This window comes from Colobus angolensis, unplaced genomic scaffold, assembly GCF_000951035.1.
Source record: "Colobus angolensis palliatus isolate OR3802 unplaced genomic scaffold, Cang.pa_1.0 Scaffold314, whole genome shotgun sequence".
NCBI lineage: Eukaryota > Metazoa > Chordata > Mammalia > Primates > Cercopithecidae > Colobus > Colobus angolensis.
This window is the reverse complement of record NW_012116422.1, coordinates 1,038,827-1,056,665: the sequence shown is the minus strand read 5'-3', so window position 1 is coordinate 1,056,665 and position 17,839 is coordinate 1,038,827. Positions and strand designations below refer to the sequence as shown.

Here is a 17,839-nt window from a genome sequence, read left to right as displayed (position 1 = left end):
GGACAGCAAGAGACAAGAGTTGTTTTACCTAAGTATTTCCACAGTGATGGGATCAGAGTATGGAGTTTATTTGAGGGTTTAGGGAATTTGGTTCAGGGCTGGGGCTAGTTTCTTTCAGTGTTTTGGGCAACAACCTAAACACCTTCATCAGTGCCTGGGAATGTTCAAGACTCCAGCTTGTGTTCCAGCCTGAAGGGAAAAACCTGCAGTTGGCTGGGTCACAGAGCTGTCAAGGGAGTCTGATTTTCAGTCAGAACAAAGAAAGGCAGGGGTGGGTCTGGGGGACCTTACACTGTGATATGTAGGTGGAAGTGAGAGGCCTGGACTGGTTAAGCTGGTGCAGGTGGAGTGTTCTTGTCCAAGTACTCCCACTGGAACCCTGGCTTCCTGCCTTTATTCAAAGGTGATTATGAAGAAACGTGGCAGCACCCTACTGAAAGGTTTTGGGTAAAGCTCCTTATTAAAGTATCCTCTTGGGTATTGAGTTCAAATCAGCACTGGCTGTGTTCCCTTATGAATATTGGAACTTCCATGTTCTGTTGTAAAACATGACCTGAGACACTGTCAGAGAAGTTTCACTGGCATCTTTCTAGAGGCTCCTGGGTCTCTCTGTTTGGCCAAAGTTTGTGTATACTTAAAGATAGCAGCCTTTACCTTTATGATTGGCATTTGGGTCTGATCTACTATAGATCGCATTAGAATATTGACTGAAGATCATTTGGGAAAGATTTTTTGAACTTTTGCCTGGACATGCCCAAACAAATCAGCCTTCTTTTTGCTGTGGTGGTTTCAACAAAAAGAAGTGTAGCTGCATCAGCAATTGGAAAATCAATTTTGAAGTTCATCTTTATGGATTTGTGTGAAGTCTACCAGAGTTTTAGAAAACATACTGATTACTTTGCAAATAGTATTGTGAAATTTTAATATTTTTTTTTTCAGTTCAGTTCAACTTTGTGTTTTGTAATTTTTAAATAAGTTCTGCAGATAAGCACATCCATGGAGGACTTCTGTCTCATCTCCCACTTGCTGTGTATGTGTAAGAGCACCACCATTTCAAGAGAGATAGGCACTCTTGATGTGCTAGATGAGTCCCTGTTGGCATTGTCTTGACTCATATCTTCTTGGAGCAGGTTTTGTTTGTTTGTTTGAGACATCTGCCACTGCTTCCTCTGTGTCAGAGCCAGTCTTCAGGACTTTCATGGTTCTGATCAAAGACCACAGTCTGCCTGGCTGATTTCATACCCTGGACCAGGAGGCTAAGTAGACAGGACCTCTGGCTCTGTTGCTTTCCTGGCTAGCTGTGCAGCTACACTCACTGTATGCCTGTCTTACACTCACCCATGGAAGATAGCAGCTTCTTGCTTATGGACTGACTTCTCTGCTACAATTTGGACTTCATCTTATCTGGCCTGTCATAGTGTTGTAGCTCAGTTGACTGGGGTCTGAATGCCAGACCTCTTGGTAGAGGGCCTCTTACAGTTAAGGATCTTCTGGAAGATTCAGAACACAGCTGCCAAGTGGCTGAGATGCCATTTTTGTTTGCATTCTTCTCCTAGGAACTGTCTTGGCATTTCCTTTGCCAGTCAGTGGTGTTGAAGGCTTTGATCCTTCATGGTCTGGGGAATAGGAACCTGGATTTCAGCATCTATCCCTAAGTACTTACTCTATATGAAATGCTTGTCGTATGATACGTGCCTAGGCACCAGCAACAGCCCTCACATCAGGTCCTTTAGGAAATGCTGCAGGAATCTGGAAAGGAGCTGGTTCTTCTATCTGTTGACATTCTTTCAGCTGTAGCTGACATGTTTGCTGTAGATCATTTAAAGGAAAAAGGTAATTGAGGCTTTCTGGTGAATTGGATGAGGGCTTATCTGATAGAGAGGAGGAGATGCTACACCTCTAGGATTCTCTAAGATTGAAGACTTCGGCTACATGATGTCTCAGCCTGACCAGAAAAGTGATTTCTGACCTTTTTAATTTTGCCTTTACTCTGTCCTTAGCATCGTAAATACCCAGGTCTTTCAAATAACTGACTCCACTCTTACAATAGTAAGTCTAAAGATTTAAATGAATACCTCCTCACATGAATCAGTCTTGATGTACAGTTGCATGTTAGTAAAGGCGTGAGCCTGGGGACTTGCATATGCCTGGATAGGCAGTCTTACTGCTGCAAATCTAGATGATCCCATGCATTTTGTACTTACTTGGGAACTGTATTAAAGAGTGTAGGTACAGTGGCTTCAGAACCATGATCAAATATAATTCTCCAAACCTAAAAGATGAGGCAGCTCTCGCAATGCAACTTCTTTCACTGCCTGGGATCTGTAAGTTTAAGCAATCCATTTAACAAGTGGAAGTGTTGGAAAATGCAGTCATATTCTGCAGCTCCAGCAACAAGCACTAATTGAATTTTCCTGAGTGCACTGGCACAGAGTCACAGTCATGTTTAAAATTTTCTTCCAGGCCAGGTGTGGTGGCTTACATCTGTAACTCAGTTCTTGGGGAGGCCAAGGCAGGAGGATTACTCGAAGCCAGGAGTTTGAGACCAGTCTGGGCAACATAGTAAGACTGTCTCTACCCCCCACTCCCCCCAGAAAAAGGAGAGAGAAAAAAATTTTCTTCAAGCTCTTGACTACAAAAAAAGATACGCTTTCTCAGCTGCTGTGGCACTTCTCTCCTTAGATGCATCTCCAGCCTTAGCGCCACCTGCTGAACCAGGCTTCCTTGTGCTGTTGACAGGATTTCCAGGTATTTTTGGTGCAGGAATCTTAAAGGCTGAAACAGTGGATGACAGCATGTTTTCATCCATGCTTTGTATCAAAAGTTTTATCTTTGTAGATATTGAAAATGATACTGCCAACATTTTGTGCTCCAATAAGAGAATTTCCTCTCTTATAAAGTCCATTGTCCCTTTCTTTCTTGCATTTCTTTTTTTGTGTGTATGTGAAACAGGGTCTCACTCTGTTGCTCAGGCTGGAGTGCAGTGGCGCAGTCATAGCTCAATGCAACCTTGAACTCTTGGGCTCAAGCCATCCTCCTGCCTCAGCTTCCTGAGTAGCTGGGACTACAGGTGCACGCCACTGTGCCCAGCTAATTTTTTCATTAGTAGAGATGGATGGGGTCTTGCTATGTTGCCCAGGCTAGTCTCAAACTTCTGGGCTCAAGCAGTCCTCTCACTTCAGCCTCCCAAAGTGCTGGGATTACAGGCATGAGCCACCACGCCTGGCTTCTGTCCCACATTTCTGTAGGTCTCTGTTATTGCTAGTTTTGTAGCATCTCTCACCTGACCGTTGGGATAGCAGAAAAGGATATACAAAAAATACCAACTTTCTGAGAACTTACGGCCTAGCCCCAGAGGTTTTTATGTTTTCAGTGAGACACACTAACCAACTGTTTCCAGACAGACATTGGTGGTGCTGCTTGATCCACCAGCTTCCATATCAGATTCTGTGCTTCATCTTTAACCTTGTCTCTCATTCTGTCTACTGAAGCTGAGACAATAATTGTGATTTAGGACTTTCCATTGTGCTGATAAGCTGTCCACAAAGGCATTTACAATTTCTAATCCAATTTATGACACCTGGTAGTTGCTCAGATATTACTTCAGGTCCAGGGTCACACTGGGGGTGCTGATGTAGTGCGGTAATTCTTGGCCGCCCGGCAGCTGGCCACCCATGTTGTGCTGTTTCATTCCATGCAGTAGACCACTGTGGGAATCTGCCCCACGCAGTCTCACCAGGAATAGCAGTGGTGGTAGGAACAGTACAAGGTGCTGAGTACCTCCAAAACTAGTTTAAAAAAGAAAATCGTCTTCTTAAATTTGTTACTGACTTTCCTCTGGATTACTATCTTAGTATGTCCCAAACAAACTGGGTCCAGGGCCAGGGTCGGCCTCAAGCAGTGCTCCCTTTACTACTGTCTGAGTGTCCATGAAGGGGCTGGAGCTTTTCCTCAGTGATCATATGCAGTTCACCCATCTTGTTTTGTTTGGGAAACCACATTTGTGCTGCAGCCTTACTCTTGGACAGAAATGTAGACTTGTTTGTGATGTTTGCTCTGCCTGTGCTGGCAGGGCGTGGTTGTCTTCCACCTTAGAGAGGCTGCTCTTGGGAGTTCTGGTTGTTTTCAGGCCTGGGAAGATTGTATCCCTAGAGTGATGGGCTGCTACAGAGCTGTTCATGCTGCTTACAAGGTCTAATGCTGTTATTTCCCACAGGTTGCAAATTATGGAGTGGGAGGACAATATGAACCACACTTCGACTTCTCTAGGGTAAGGCCTAAATCACAGGTGCTTTCAAAGGGCCCTACTCTAGCTGATTTGAGAAGGGTGGAGCTTCTAGGAGCATTTCAGCCTCCATATCAGTACCCCCACCCCTTGTCCTCCCTCCACCTCTGCATCACTGGGAGAAACTCTTTGTTACTGGTGAATCCCACATCTGGAATGAGGGATCCTGCAGAACACAGTGGAGCCTGGCTGTCTCCCCTGTAGATGTGGGGAGTTCATCCTCTGCCTTAACTGTATCACCTTTTGCCCTGATTCTAAAGCAAAGAGCCTCACTAGGTCTTTGTGAAAACTGTTCTTGTCCCTTTTCCTTTTCCCTGCAAACCCCATGCCCTAGCCAGAATTTACTTTGCAGCCTTGGCACATGTTCCAGGCTGATTTATGGAACACACACTTACTACCTTCCCATGACCCTTTTGGTCCTAGTCTTGTGGGTGGTGGATGAAGCCTGTTGTAAACTTCGGTGAAAGTTGTTGTCTGTTACAGCGACCTTTTGACAGCGGCCTCAAAACAGAGGGGAATAGGTTAGCGACGTTTCTTAACTACGTAAGTACTGGGTCCAGGCCCACCTGTTCATTCTCACTTAATTTTGTAGAATGATGAGCGACATACTTTCAAGCATTTAGGGACGGGGAATCGTGTGGCCACTTTCTTAAACTACGTGAGTATGATGTGTGCTGATGGGCCCTAAGGGGACCCTGGGTCCAGAGGGCTGCCTTATATCCCACCCCCATCAGGGCTGATACCATCTGCTATAAAGTAATGGTCAGGTCCTTCTGGCTTTCAGCACCCTTCTTGACTGCAGTAGGGAGAGTTGGCCTCTGTTTCTTTTCATTTTCCCCACTGCCACCACCAGGTCTTTAACATTCCTGGCTATTTTTTTTTCCCCAGTGTTTAAAATTGTGATAAAATAGACATAACATAAAACTTACCATCTTAACCATTTTTAAATGTACGGTTCAGTGGTATTAAATATATTCATAGTGCACAAGTATCACCACCATTCATTTCCATCTATTTTCATCTTCTAAAACTGAAACTCTACCCATTAAGCAGTAATTCCAGATTCCCCTCCTGCAGCTTCTGGCAGCCACCATTCTGCTTTCTGTCTCTGTGATTTTGGTTACTTAAATAAGTGGAATCAAAGTATTAATACTTGTCTTTCTGTGTGGCTGGTGTATAATGTCCTCAAAGTTTATCCATGCTGTAGCATATTCTGGCTGCTGCTTTTTTTTTTTTTTTTTTTTGAGATGGAGTATTGCTCTGTCACCCAGGCTGGAGTGCAGTGGTATGATCTCGGCTTACTGCAACCTCGGCCTCTTGTCTCTGTTTCATCTATAGGTTGTAGGGTTTACCTTTCACATGAGGAACAGTTTCCTCTCCCTTCTGCTGAGAGCCAGCTCTAAAGAGACTGATAGAGGCAGTAAAGTAACTTAGAGACAGAAGCCTGTGTCCATTTTTTCCTTTTACGTTTTTATTGTGTGGTTATTACATGCTGGGGATTGTGCTATGTACATGTTGGTGAGCAGAACATACGTGGTCTCTCTTGTGGTGCTTGAGGTCCAATATGAGAGACTTATTTTAAACATCAGAGAGATTCTTCTTCTTCTTTTTTTTTGGGGGTGGGGGGACAGAGTCTCCCTCTGGTGCCCAGGTTGCAGTGCAGTGGTGCAATCTCAGCTTACTGCAACCTCTGCCTCCCGGGTTCAAGCGATTCTCCTGCCTCACCCTCCCAAGTAGCTGTGATTATAGGCGTGTACCACCATGCCCAGCTAATACTTGTATTTTTAGTAGAGACGAAGTTTCACCATCTTGGCCAGACTGGTCTCGAGCTCCTGACCTCAAGTGATCCACCCACCTTGGCCTCCCAAAGTGCTGGCATTACAGGTGTGAGCCACCTCGCCCAGCCTAAACATCAGAGAGAGTATTATGTAGTTATGGAGACAGGTGCTGTGAACCCCAGACTTGGGGTTCAATGGAGGCCTGTCTTTGGAAGTAACATATCAGTTGAGACTGAAAAGTTGAGTGGAAATTAGCTGGTAGAACATGGTTTCTGGCACAAGAGCGAGTGTATGTAGTCCTGTAAGAGAAAAGGAGCTTGGGATGTTGGAAAAATAGAAAAAGGCTGGTGTGTCTGGAGAGAGGCTAGTGAGACTGACAGGGCCTTGGGGTTCTAGAAAAGAATTTGTGAGGGCTGTGAGAAGCCATCAGAGCTTTTTGTCTTATTCATTTACCATATGTCTGTCAAGTACCCTTCACTGAGTCTGGTATGTGTCCTGTGGAAATATTTTTTAGCTCCAATTTTTATTACATTATGGACAAAAAAAGTAAGAGAGCCATATGGGAAAGAAGAAGTGCTTTGGCCATGAGTCAAGGCATGCTCTGTGGGCATGAGTGCAGCCTTGCTAGTGTGGAACTTGTGTTCAATGTAGTTTAAGGCCTTACCATGGGAGAAAGCAGGGCCTCTAGAAACACAGTGCCCCACCTTCCCACTCAGGTGGCCCCAAGAAGGGTGGCTACTCTGGTGAAGTCTGACTAGAGCAGCAAACTACTAGAGCCAGAGAAACAGAGCTGCAGTGGGGACTGCACATAGTGTTGGAAACAGTAGGGAGCTCCTGGTCAGGGCACTTTGCTGAGTATAGTGGCTTAGGCAAGGTCAAGGCTAGATGGGAATTCAAGGGGTGGGGGTCAGAACAGGCATTTTCTAAGTACAGACTCAGATTATTTTCATCCAAGGACAGCCTGGATGTGGGTCTCCTGTGGGCCTCAGCTCTTGAACACTCATGACATGGAGACTGTTCTAATGAATCACACTGATTAAGTAGGCATGGGAAAACCTTTCTTGGCTAACGGGCTGGCCATGGAGCAGACTCCAAGCAGTGTCACTGATGCTCAGAGGGGGGTGATCTGTACACTTTGTCATGTCCTTTGTGGCTCAGTTGCTCTGAGAGCCTTGCTTAGGAGGACCAAGCTCTATGTCTTATATTTCCAGATGAGTGATGTAGAAGCTGGTGGTGCGACCGTCTTCCCTGATCTGGGGGCTGCAATTTGGCCTAAGAAGGTAAGTTCTGATTCTTGTGGGTCAGAGGTTGAAGCAAGGCTCAGACTTTACTTTGTCCATGTCCCCCAGTACCATTACCTGGCCTGCCTGATTGTCACTGTGATGTGCCTTAGCCCACCTGGAGTCTGACCTTGTAGCCTCAGCTTCTCCCTGGGAAGAAGGGACAGGGAGGGAAGCCCCTTCAGGGGCGGGTGAGTTCCCAGACTTCTACTCCAGAAAGGTAGGTGCTTTCTGGAAAAAGTCTCTATTGCTGGAGTCCCAGAGCCCTGTCCCCCGTCCATGGGAAAATGAGGGTGTTTCTGCTCAGGGCAGAGCTTCTGTGATGCTTGTGGTCAGGTCCCTGAGCACAATCTCTAAGAATGTGTTCTGAAAAGACAATCTCTTTCCCAGGGTACCGCTGTATTCTGGTACAACCTCTTGCGGAGCGGGGAAGGTGACTACCGAACAAGACACGCTGCCTGCCCTGTGCTTGTGGGCTGCAAGTGGGGTGAGTGTCTTAAGGGGTGGTGTTGGTCTTGGTGGCCTCAGCTTGGGTTTTGCTTACTGGCCTTAGATTCTGAGCTGGGAGATAACTGCTGCCAAATTGCAGAGATTGTCTCCCTTCTTAGGTTTTTTTCTGCTGTTACTACCATCCAGCCATGTCATGTCCATGCACCTGGTAAATGCCAAGGCAGCTGGTTGGAAACACTTGGAGATACACAGGGAGCTGAAGAAGGCCTGAGGACGAACAGCTGCATAAGCACCATAGGTCCAGGACCCTCTGGCAAGGCTTCTAGGGGAGCAGAGTGGAGAGCTGGAAGCAGTGAGGGGAAAGAGTGTCTCAGGCGAACAAGGCCCATATGGATGGAGGCACAGGCTAAAACCAGCATATGGGTGTGGGGACAGGCTCCCTTGTCACTTGAAGAAAGGGAGACCTGTGGCACAGGGGCCAGGAGATGAGGCTGGAGGCTGGGACCAAACTGCAGAGGCTCAAGCTTGAGCTTTATCCTGGGAGCAGTTGTGTGAGCCTCGGAGAGGCTTAAACCAGCATGTGACAGGAAGTGTTTGCTAAGGAGATCAGTGTGTAGCCCCCCTGGAGAGTTTTGAAGATAAATAGTGATGGATTCACAGATAATTAAGCAAATGAAAAAGAAAACAAGGCAGTTGCTGAATTCAGGGAAAAAAAGTTGTACAAGAGATAAGTATAAACTACTAGATGGCTCAGGCGTAACACTTACATGATATAGTTATGTACACACTGAGTATTACTTTAACTAAAACTTGTGATTTACCTGTACCGGAAAGATGGGAGGGGATAAGTATATGTTTTAGGGGTAGAATAAAAGAATTTCAAAGTTGAAAGTCACGGAATAGAACTATAAGCATGTTACCTAGAAAAATGAGGTTAAATATCAGAAGAAACAGCTAGAGGAGTTTAATGTTCCCTGGGAGTGGGGATTAGGGATGGGAAGGAGAAGCTTCGGAGATTGCTGTTTATCATTATAAGCCTTGTGACAATTTTATTTTTTTCAATGAAGTACATGTATTACTTTATATTTTAAAAGCTCTGTGACTTCAGTAGTGCATTGAAATAAATAAAATTTTGATTCATTATGAGAGAGTCTGTGAGGAACAGAATCATGGTTCCTGTGTTTTTGAAGATATGGCATGGGGTGACAGTGCTGGCGGCAGCTCTGCTGCTCTTGTGCCCATAGCATACAGACTGGATCTGCGGGTCCACGGCTCCTGAGGTTAACATCAAAGCCCTCTGCAATGCTGACAGGCTTCCTCATCCTCACACCCTACCTCTCAGTTTCCACCTGCCACCTCCCAGTAATATTAGGCTTCTTGAGTCCTCAACACGCGTCAGGATGGCTCCTGCCTTGATTACTCTCTCATCCTGTTGTCACTCCTGGGACCCTCTTGGTGAGAGAACCATCTGGGTATGTCCATCTTCTTCCCAGGATAACTTCTATTTAACTTTATATTCTAGCCCTAGGATTTCCTCTTCCCTCTAAGAGCAAGAAATGTGTGCACGTTGCCATGGGAATAGAGCCAAAGGGCATCGAAGGTCATGGGCATCAAAGGGCATGATTAGATGCTCTTTGGTGCTATTCCCAGGGCAACCTGCACACATGTATCTTGTCCCGCTGGCAGAATTTCATACACTTACCTGTTTACGTGTATCTTCCTCACCAATTCATTAGCAAATTGAGGCCTGAGATCATGTCTTGTCTTATTTGTGTCTGATTCCAGGGCACAGTGCAGGGGTCATCATGAAGGAGTCATTCATTCAGGCTACTAAACTGACCAATAGGATTGTAACATACTTGCTTTCTTTTCACAGTCTCCAATAAGTGGTTCCATGAACGAGGACAGGAGTTCTTGAGACCTTGTGGATCAACAGAAGTTGACTGACATCCTTTTCTGTCCTTCCCCTTCCTGGTCCTGCAGCCCATGTCATCTTCAAGTTCAATGTGACAGACACCTTTGTATGTTCCAGTTTCTATCAGGCTGGTTTTTGGAGAAATGAATATTTGTCTGGAGCAGAGGGAGACCATACTAGGGCGAGTCCTGTGTGACTGAAGTCCCAGCCCTTCCGTTCAGCCTGTGCCATCCCTGGCCCCAAGACCAGGATCAAAGTGGCTGCAGCAGAGTTAGCTGTCTAGCGCCTAGCAAGGTGCCTTTGTACCTCAGGTGTTTTAGGTGTAAGATGTTTCAATGAACCAAAGTTCTGATACCTTGTTTACATGTTTGTTTTTATGGCATTTCTATCTATTGTGGCTTTAACCAAAAAATAAAATGTCCCTGCGAGAAGCCTTAAAGAGCCTTACTTGGAGTATTTTTAAGACTGGAAGCTTTTACCAGGTTCATCATTTCCTGTGCATTGCCTCCATGCAGGCAGAGTCTGGATCATGAATGCTTTAGTAACAAAGCATCTTGGGTCTTGGATTTGAGACCTGGTTTCAACACTTGTGTCTCCTCTAAGTGTCAGTGTCCTTTTCTGGAAAGTGGGGTAAATAATTTCTCTTTGTCTCCCAGAGAACATATAGCACATGTGTTCGTGATTGTAATGCTGTTATAATGTGTAATTTATTTTTAAATTTTGAGATAAGAATTGTTCATGATACATAGATGTATACTTAAAAAAAAAAAATGAAGGTGAGCAGGAGCACCTGTGTCAACACCAAGTTAAGAGAATGTTTTCAAGTCAGTACTTTAGGAGCCCCTTGGGAACCCCTCCTAGATCACAGCTCCTTCACTGCCCCCAGCACTTTGGAGATAACCATTGTCTAGTGATGTGTGGTACTTGTTCCTTTGCTTGTCCTTATAGTTTTACTGTCCATGATTAGATTCCTAAATAAGTAGTTATTCTGTTTTCCCTGATTTTGAACTTCTACTAATAGAATCAGAGTAAATATTTTTGGGTATGTGACTTCTTTTGTTCAACATTGTTTTAAGATTGATCCGTGTCGTGTAGCTGTAGTTTGTTTTAATCTTTATAGTACAGTTTTGTTAATGTTTATTGTAGGACTGTACCATAATACAGCCAGTATGCTGCTGATAAACATTGGAATTGGTTTCAGTTTTTGTATATTGTGAATAATGCTGTGATAAACATTTTTATACCTGATTCCTGCTACACATATAAACACATATTTCTGTAGGATATATATGTAGGAGTGGAAATGTGGAGTCTTAATGGTGTTCCAACTTTGCTAAATAATGTATTCCAAGGTCGTTATACACATTCTCACCAGGAGTAAATGAGAGTTCTTATTACTCCAACCTTTTCCAATATCTAGTATTTTCATACTTTTGCATTTTAGCTAGCTTGGTATGTTACGGACTAAATGTTTGTGTCCCCCCTGCCCAAATTCATATGTTGAAATCTTAACCCCCATTGTGATGCTATTAGGATGTGGAGCCTTTGGGAGGTAATTAGGTCATAAGCCTGGAGCCCACACGAGTGGGATTAGTGACCTTATGAAGAGATCCCAGAGAACTCTAGCCCTCTTTCTGCCATGCGAACACACAGCAAGAAGATGCCTGTCTATGAACCAGGGGGCTCTCACTAGAAATAAACCTACTAGCATCTCGATCTTGGACTTTTCAGTTTCCATAAACATGAGAAATCAATGTTTTTAATTCAATGTATGGTGTTTTATTATAGCAGCTCTACCTAAGACAGTACGTGTATAGTATCTACTTTAACGTTGTTGATAATGTTGAACAACTTTTCATGTTGTTAGTTATTAGGTTTCTGCAAGTCTTTTTGATTCATAGAAATTTAAAAATATGTACACAAGCTCTTTGTTATATATTTTGCAAATATCTTATGTGGTTTGTCTTTTTACTATTTTCTGTCTTTTGATAAACAGCTTTTAATTTTTATGTCAAATCTATCAAGCTTTTTCTTTTTGATTTATGTTTTTTATGTCTTATTTGAGAAACCCCAAGATCATGAGGACGTTTCCTGTGTTCTCTTCTGAAAGCTATATAGTCTTTGTCATTAATTTTATCTTTATACATGGTATGAAGTGTAAAGGTCTACTTTTAATTTTTTGCGTATTTTATTAGGATAGGATGGGCTTTTGCTATAGTGATAAATAATCCCCAAATCTCCGGGGCTTAATATATAAAATTGTCTCATGCAAAAACCACTGGGTCTAAGGCAATTGCTATCTACTGCCATCTAATCTCCCCTAGTGGCTTCCATGGGTAGACCCTAACAGGAAGCCAGCTGATAAGGGAGGGAATCTGGGAAATGTAGTTTACAGAGTGGCAGCTACAGTAGAACAGTAGAGACTACAAGGATGAGCTTGCAGCTGAGAACGGAAACATGACTGGCACACTAGGTTTCTTCTTTTCCTGTTTGAGACTTTTTTGACTTCTTGAATTTGTACAATGGTATCTTTAATCAATTTTGGAAAATTAAATGATTTTCTCTTTCAGCATTGTCTGTTTCTTCTGTAACTGATTAATTGTAAGTTGGATCATATCATGATATTATCTCTCAATCTGTCTTTCATGTTTTTATATCTATGCTATATTTGGGGAGAATTTTATACTTGTTTTGTACAAAGTTCACTAATTCTGTCTTCTGTCGAGTGCATCCAGGAGTCTTTGTTTAAGGACTTTAAAGATGTAATTCTTTGTTTTCTGGCTTATACCATTTCTGTTGAAAAGTCGCTATCTGGTCCTTTGTTGTTCTTTTGAAGGTAACTTTGCCCCCACCTGGCTGCTTTAAAGATTTTTTTCTTTTTGGTTTTCAGTAGTTTTACTATGGTGTACTTAGTGTGGGTTTCTTTTTCTTTTCCTGCTTGGCATTTAGCTTCTTGAATTTCTGGGTTGATGTCTGATCAATTTTGGAAATTTCTCAGACATTGTATCTTCAGATATTGTTTCTGTCCCATTTTTTCTCTATCTGCTCTGAGACTTCAGTAATCTGAATGTTAGAACTTTTCATAGTGCTCTATGTATCTCCTATTCTGTGTCTCTCATGCTTTTTTCCTTGTGTTTCAGACTAGATGTTTTCTATTGATCTGTCTTGGAATTCATTTGTTACTTTTGCTGCTAAACCCATCTACTGAGTTCTTAATTTCATTTTTTTTTTAAAATATTTCTCAGTTCTAAAATATCCATTCATGTCTTTTTTTTTTTTTTTTTTTTCTTGAGATGGAGTCTTCCTCTGTCACCCAGGCTGGAGTGCAGTGGCGGGATCTCAGCTCACTGCAACCTCTGCCTCCCAGGTTCAAGCAATTTTCCCACCTCAGCCTCCCAAGTAGTTGGGATTATAGGCATGCGCCACCATGCCCAGCTAATTTTTATATTTTTAGTAGAGATGGGGTTTTGTCATGTTGACCAGGCTGGTCTTGAATTCCTGACCTCAAGTGATCCACCCGCCTCGGCCTCCCAAAGTGTTGGGATTATAGGCATGAGCCACTGCGGCTGGCCCATTCATGTCCTTTTAATGGATTTTAATTCTCTGGAGAATCTGTCGTGTTTTCTCTGTGTTTTTCTCGGACTGATAAATCAGTTGTGTGAAATTTTTTGTCTGATAACACCATGATTTTGATTTTCTATGGCTCTCTTTCTATTGTCTTTTTCCCTCCTTAGTTTCTGGTCGTTTGGTCCACTCTGTTGATATGCCTGGTAATTTTTGATTGAATGTGTATGACAAATTGTAGAGCCTCTGGATGGATAACCTCCTGCACAAAGGACTCACCCTTTCCTCTACTATGCAGAATGGGGATCAATCACCTTAATCCAGTAAGGATCTGAGCTGACTTAATTAAGACTGGGTGGTAGTTTTCTTAAGACTCTAACTCTGATTTACCCTTACTTCCCCCGGTATAGGATGTAGTCCTCCAGGATTTTCTGATTGAGAGCCTAGTGTGTTCACTGGATCTGTTCCCACTGGCATTTCCTCAACTCCAGTTCTTGTCTTCTCAGTACCAGACTCGGCCCAAAAAATTTATCCTCCTTTTCAAAGAATTTGAATTTTTTTATCTAAGCAGATATTTTTTGCTTACCTTCTTAGTCTTCCATTCTGCACAGCATCAGAATTCAGAAAATGCCTCACTGGGTAAACAGGCCGAGTGTCTGGCCAAGTTCTCCACTTCTCCCTCTTATTCAATATTCTGAGAAACTACTGGCTAATTTTGGTTTTTCAATGCCCCTTGACACTGTCAAAAATTCTTTTGGTTTCTCTGCCTCTTAGTAGTTGCCCATTGCTCTGGATCCTCATTCTTACCCCATGGCTACAATCAGTAAATTATTATTATTATATGTTTTTTGAGATGGTGTCTGGCCCTGTTGCCCAGGCTGGAGTACAGTGGTGCGATCTGGGCTCACTGCAAGCTCGGCCTCCCAGGTTCATGCCATTCTCCTGCCTCAACCTCCCAAGTAGCTGCGACTACGGGCGCCTGCCACCACGCCTAGCTAATTTTTTGTATTTTTTAGTAGAGACAGGGTTTCACTGTGTTAGCCAGGATTGTCTCGATCTCCTGACCTCGTGATCCGCCCACCTTGGCCTCCCAAAGTGCTGGGATTACAGGCATGAGCCACCGTGCCCGGCCAGTAACTTATTTAAGGATAAAAGAGACTACGAACTTTTGGCTCACCCGCAAGATTTATCCTTCTTCAGGATCTCGATGCTCAAACTCTTTTTGCTTCAGCAATTCATTGATGTCTTCCAACAATTTTAAGAGATTTTATTCAGCTTTATTCATTTAGGAATGAAAATTGGTCTACCATAAGCTATTCTATCTTGGAAGTAGAAGTCGCCTATTCGTTTTTTAAAAAAATTATTTTTATTATAAAATACTGATACAGAAAACCTTATCTTTGTTATCTTCCTTTGTTATCTAGCATAATAAGATGCTCCACACTCATCTTGAGCATTTCTCACATTAAGCATGGAATCAGCCATTAAAGAATCTTATATGTTGATGTCTGCCTGTCAATCCCAGCATGGTCCTGGGAACAAACATGGGATAACTTCTACCTTAGAGACAGGGCATTGCTTTCAGCAATCCTTATTAATTTAGCTTGGCAATAATATGTTCACTAGGGCAGCGAAGAATTATTGAGCGTTTCATTATGCATTTGGTACTGTGCTAGGGATGTTGCAGTCTGTTATTGCATTCAGCAACTTTTCAGAATGAATAAATAAGCAGAACGTCAGAAAGGTTAGGTAATATACCTGAGGTCACATGAAGTCTCATTGCTGGTAAGTGGAGGACCTGGCAATGAAACTGGCAGCTTCCGAAAGCCTTTGCTCTAAAACAAAATTTGTATTTTTATGCATTTAACAGTTATTAAAGATTTGATGGGGAAACATAAGGACTGTCTTTACCTTTAAAGAATTCTGAGCAATGGAAGGGACTCATAAATAGATGTGTGAAATGTGAGAAGTCTGATAACAGAGAATGTGCTTGAGGAGCACAGTGGAGTGAAGGTCTACTTTAACAAGAAGTTGGCACTACAGTAGGCACCATTAGAGCTGGGTCTTGAAGTATGAGCAGGAATTTGTTTACTGTGCTATCCTAATCTAAAATACATGCACGTGGCTTAAAAATAAGGGACAAAGGAAATTACCCTAAAATAGTTCCTGGCCCACCTTACTGCCCACTCCTAGTCACTCTTCCTAGAGGAACCTTTTCAAATTATCTTAATTTTAATTTTTTCTGGCTATAAAATGCTTATAAAATGCTATTGCTTGATTTTTCCACTTCATAAATTTGAGGGATGATCATTTATATTCCCTATCTCTCATGGTACCTCCCCCTGCTTTTGCCCTGTTTTGATAGTTATATTTTGTATAGTCCTCTCGTTTGCCTGGCAACATAATTTTTTTGTTTGGCTAAAACTAAGATGGTGAGATGAAGATCTAAACTAGAATTTTGCCAAACAAATGATCACTATTGTCTAGCCAAGTTGACACATAGAATTAAGTATCATATACCCTTTTGCCTCCCAACTACTGATCAGTTATACTTTGGACATTATTTTAGTAGCCATGGTAAGTTGCTTCTAAAAGTTAAAAACACAAATGTTATGTTACTTAATTTAGTTGAATTAGTCACTATAATGTTGATGTAGCTAATCATTAAAAGGAATTTGTGTCTTATTTGTCTAATAGAATTCAAAATGAATTTGTAATGTATATAATTTGCTAGGGCTACCATAACAAACTACCACAGAATGGGTGGATCAAACAAAAGAAATTTGTTTTATTACAGTTCTAAAGGCTACATGTCTAGAATCAAATTGTCAACAGGTTGTGTTTCTTGTGAGGCCTCCCTACCTGGCTTGCAGATGGTCACCCCTTGGTCTGTGTGTTGACTATGTCATATCGGATCAAAGTCTGCACATATTAACTCATTTTACTTTAATTATGTCTTTAATGCCTTTTCTCCAAATACAGTCACATAGTGGGTTAGGACTTTAACATATGAATTTTGGGAGAACACATAAAACTACTAGGAAATCATGTTAGATCTGATACACTATTGAGACTAAAGCAAAATACTTTTCCTTACTCTTTGTACATCAGATATAGCCCATCTTGAACAAATGTATCTGATTATTAAGTATGTTTGTCTAAGAATGTCATAACACTAGAAGTTTTTATTTTGAGAAAAAGGGATATAGGCTCTTTTATGAAATTATTAATAAATTGAAAAAGATATTGACATAAAATATCTTTGAGGCCATGGATATAATTGGACAAATACAGCAGGTGTGTATTTGTTTCCTAAAATTATTTTCCCCTAAAATGGTTATGCCAAATAAGTTCATAATCTGTGCAAAAATGCTGCTTCTGTGAATTCAAATATAATCTTTTTAGTATGTACAAATGATACATAATCTTTTATGAATTCATTGAGCAGTGGAATGTTATGCTTGTTCTAAAAACCACATTAAAAACAAATCCTGAGAGGCATCAAAGTCAAATTATGATCAAGGTACTTCACACAAATACGTTTGTCAAATATTAAAAGAACATAAAATGACACAATGTCCTAAAATAGGAACCATCTTGGTGTGAACAGATTACAATTTTTCATGTAACTTGTCTATGTGGGATGATATTTTAAACTTAGTAGAAAAAGGTTTATGAAAAAAAGACTATATACAAAGCTGCATGCTTAATAAAAGGCCTATTCCTTTGCTTTTAACAAATGAGAGAAAGTAACTTAAAATTATGTTTGGTTAAAGTAAAACTTTAAAAGAGATATGAATATACTTAAAGAAAAATCAGAAATGTACAAATTACTGAATGAGCGTATCAATTATTGTGGGAAAAGTGTTTGTTGAATAGAAATTAAAGAGATTACAGATGTCCTAGAGATGGAGATATGAAAAATCAAATGAAGTATTTTGGTATTTTTACTTGGAGAAATTTTCTACGAATACATCTGATTAACAAAAAGCAGCCATTGGCTTGACTTACCTCTTAAATAGTCCAATGATTTAAATCCTGTGGCAATTTCATCTGAAATAGGGGTAAATAGCATGCAATATCAATAGTTTGCATGAACAAATGTGACCCTGAAAGAGCCAGTCCTTCAAGATGGATCTCAAGTGGCTGACTGGGTCTAAATGTAAAGCAGAGTTAAGAAGCCATTTGGTGACTAGAGGCAACACACCTATTTTGAGTTCCCTGAAAACCCACACCTCTTTAACTTTGGAACTTTCAGAGCTCACCTGAACCAACTAATCAGAGCCCACCTCCCTTGCTGCTCAGCTGTATCAACCAATCAGAACTGTGTTTCCATCTCATTTGTATCAATGACCCTGATTGGGAACCAGGGCAGGAACTTTTGCTATAAAGCTAGAACCCTTCCTTTCTTCTTTGGACCACACCTTCCTTTTACACTGAATGATGTGTTGGACTCCCTAGTTTGCAAACTATTCACTGGAATAAAGTCCCTTTCTTCCAGATAACTTTTGTTCACATTTGTAATATAAAATCATGATGTTTGTATCCTCTAAAACTGATTTGTAGA

The 17,839-nt window shown here is 41.7% G+C and overlaps 1 protein-coding gene and 1 long non-coding RNA gene across 6 annotated transcripts in view; one reads left to right on the top strand and one right to left on the bottom strand.

Annotated features, from left to right (window-relative positions):
* P4HA2 (prolyl 4-hydroxylase, alpha polypeptide II) overlaps positions 1-10,147 on the top strand; it is a 35,328-nt gene extending 25,181 nt beyond the window's left edge. For 3 of the 5 annotated variants that reach the window (XM_011951060.1, XM_011951061.1, XM_011951058.1), the window contains 5 exons: positions 4,217-4,270; positions 4,769-4,828; positions 7,275-7,343; positions 7,734-7,830; positions 9,670-10,147. In XM_011951060.1, coding sequence (XP_011806450.1) covers positions 4,217-4,270; positions 4,769-4,828; positions 7,275-7,343; positions 7,734-7,830; positions 9,670-9,740 — 351 coding nt within the window. In that variant the 3' untranslated portion in view covers positions 9,741-10,147. Of the gene's footprint in view, positions 1-4,216; positions 4,271-4,768; positions 4,829-4,877; positions 4,944-7,274; positions 7,344-7,733; positions 7,831-9,669 lie in introns of all 5 variants that reach the window. The other 2 variants (XM_011951059.1, XM_011951057.1) reach the window with 1 other exon arrangement.
* LOC105518184 lies at positions 9,951-17,495 on the bottom strand. Its single transcript, XR_001002787.1, has 3 exons — positions 17,284-17,495; positions 15,031-15,107; positions 9,951-10,498 (listed from the first exon to the last, which is right to left on the bottom strand). It is a non-coding gene; the product is annotated as an uncharacterized LOC105518184 (long non-coding RNA).
* Positions 17,496-17,839: the final 344 nt, after the last annotated feature.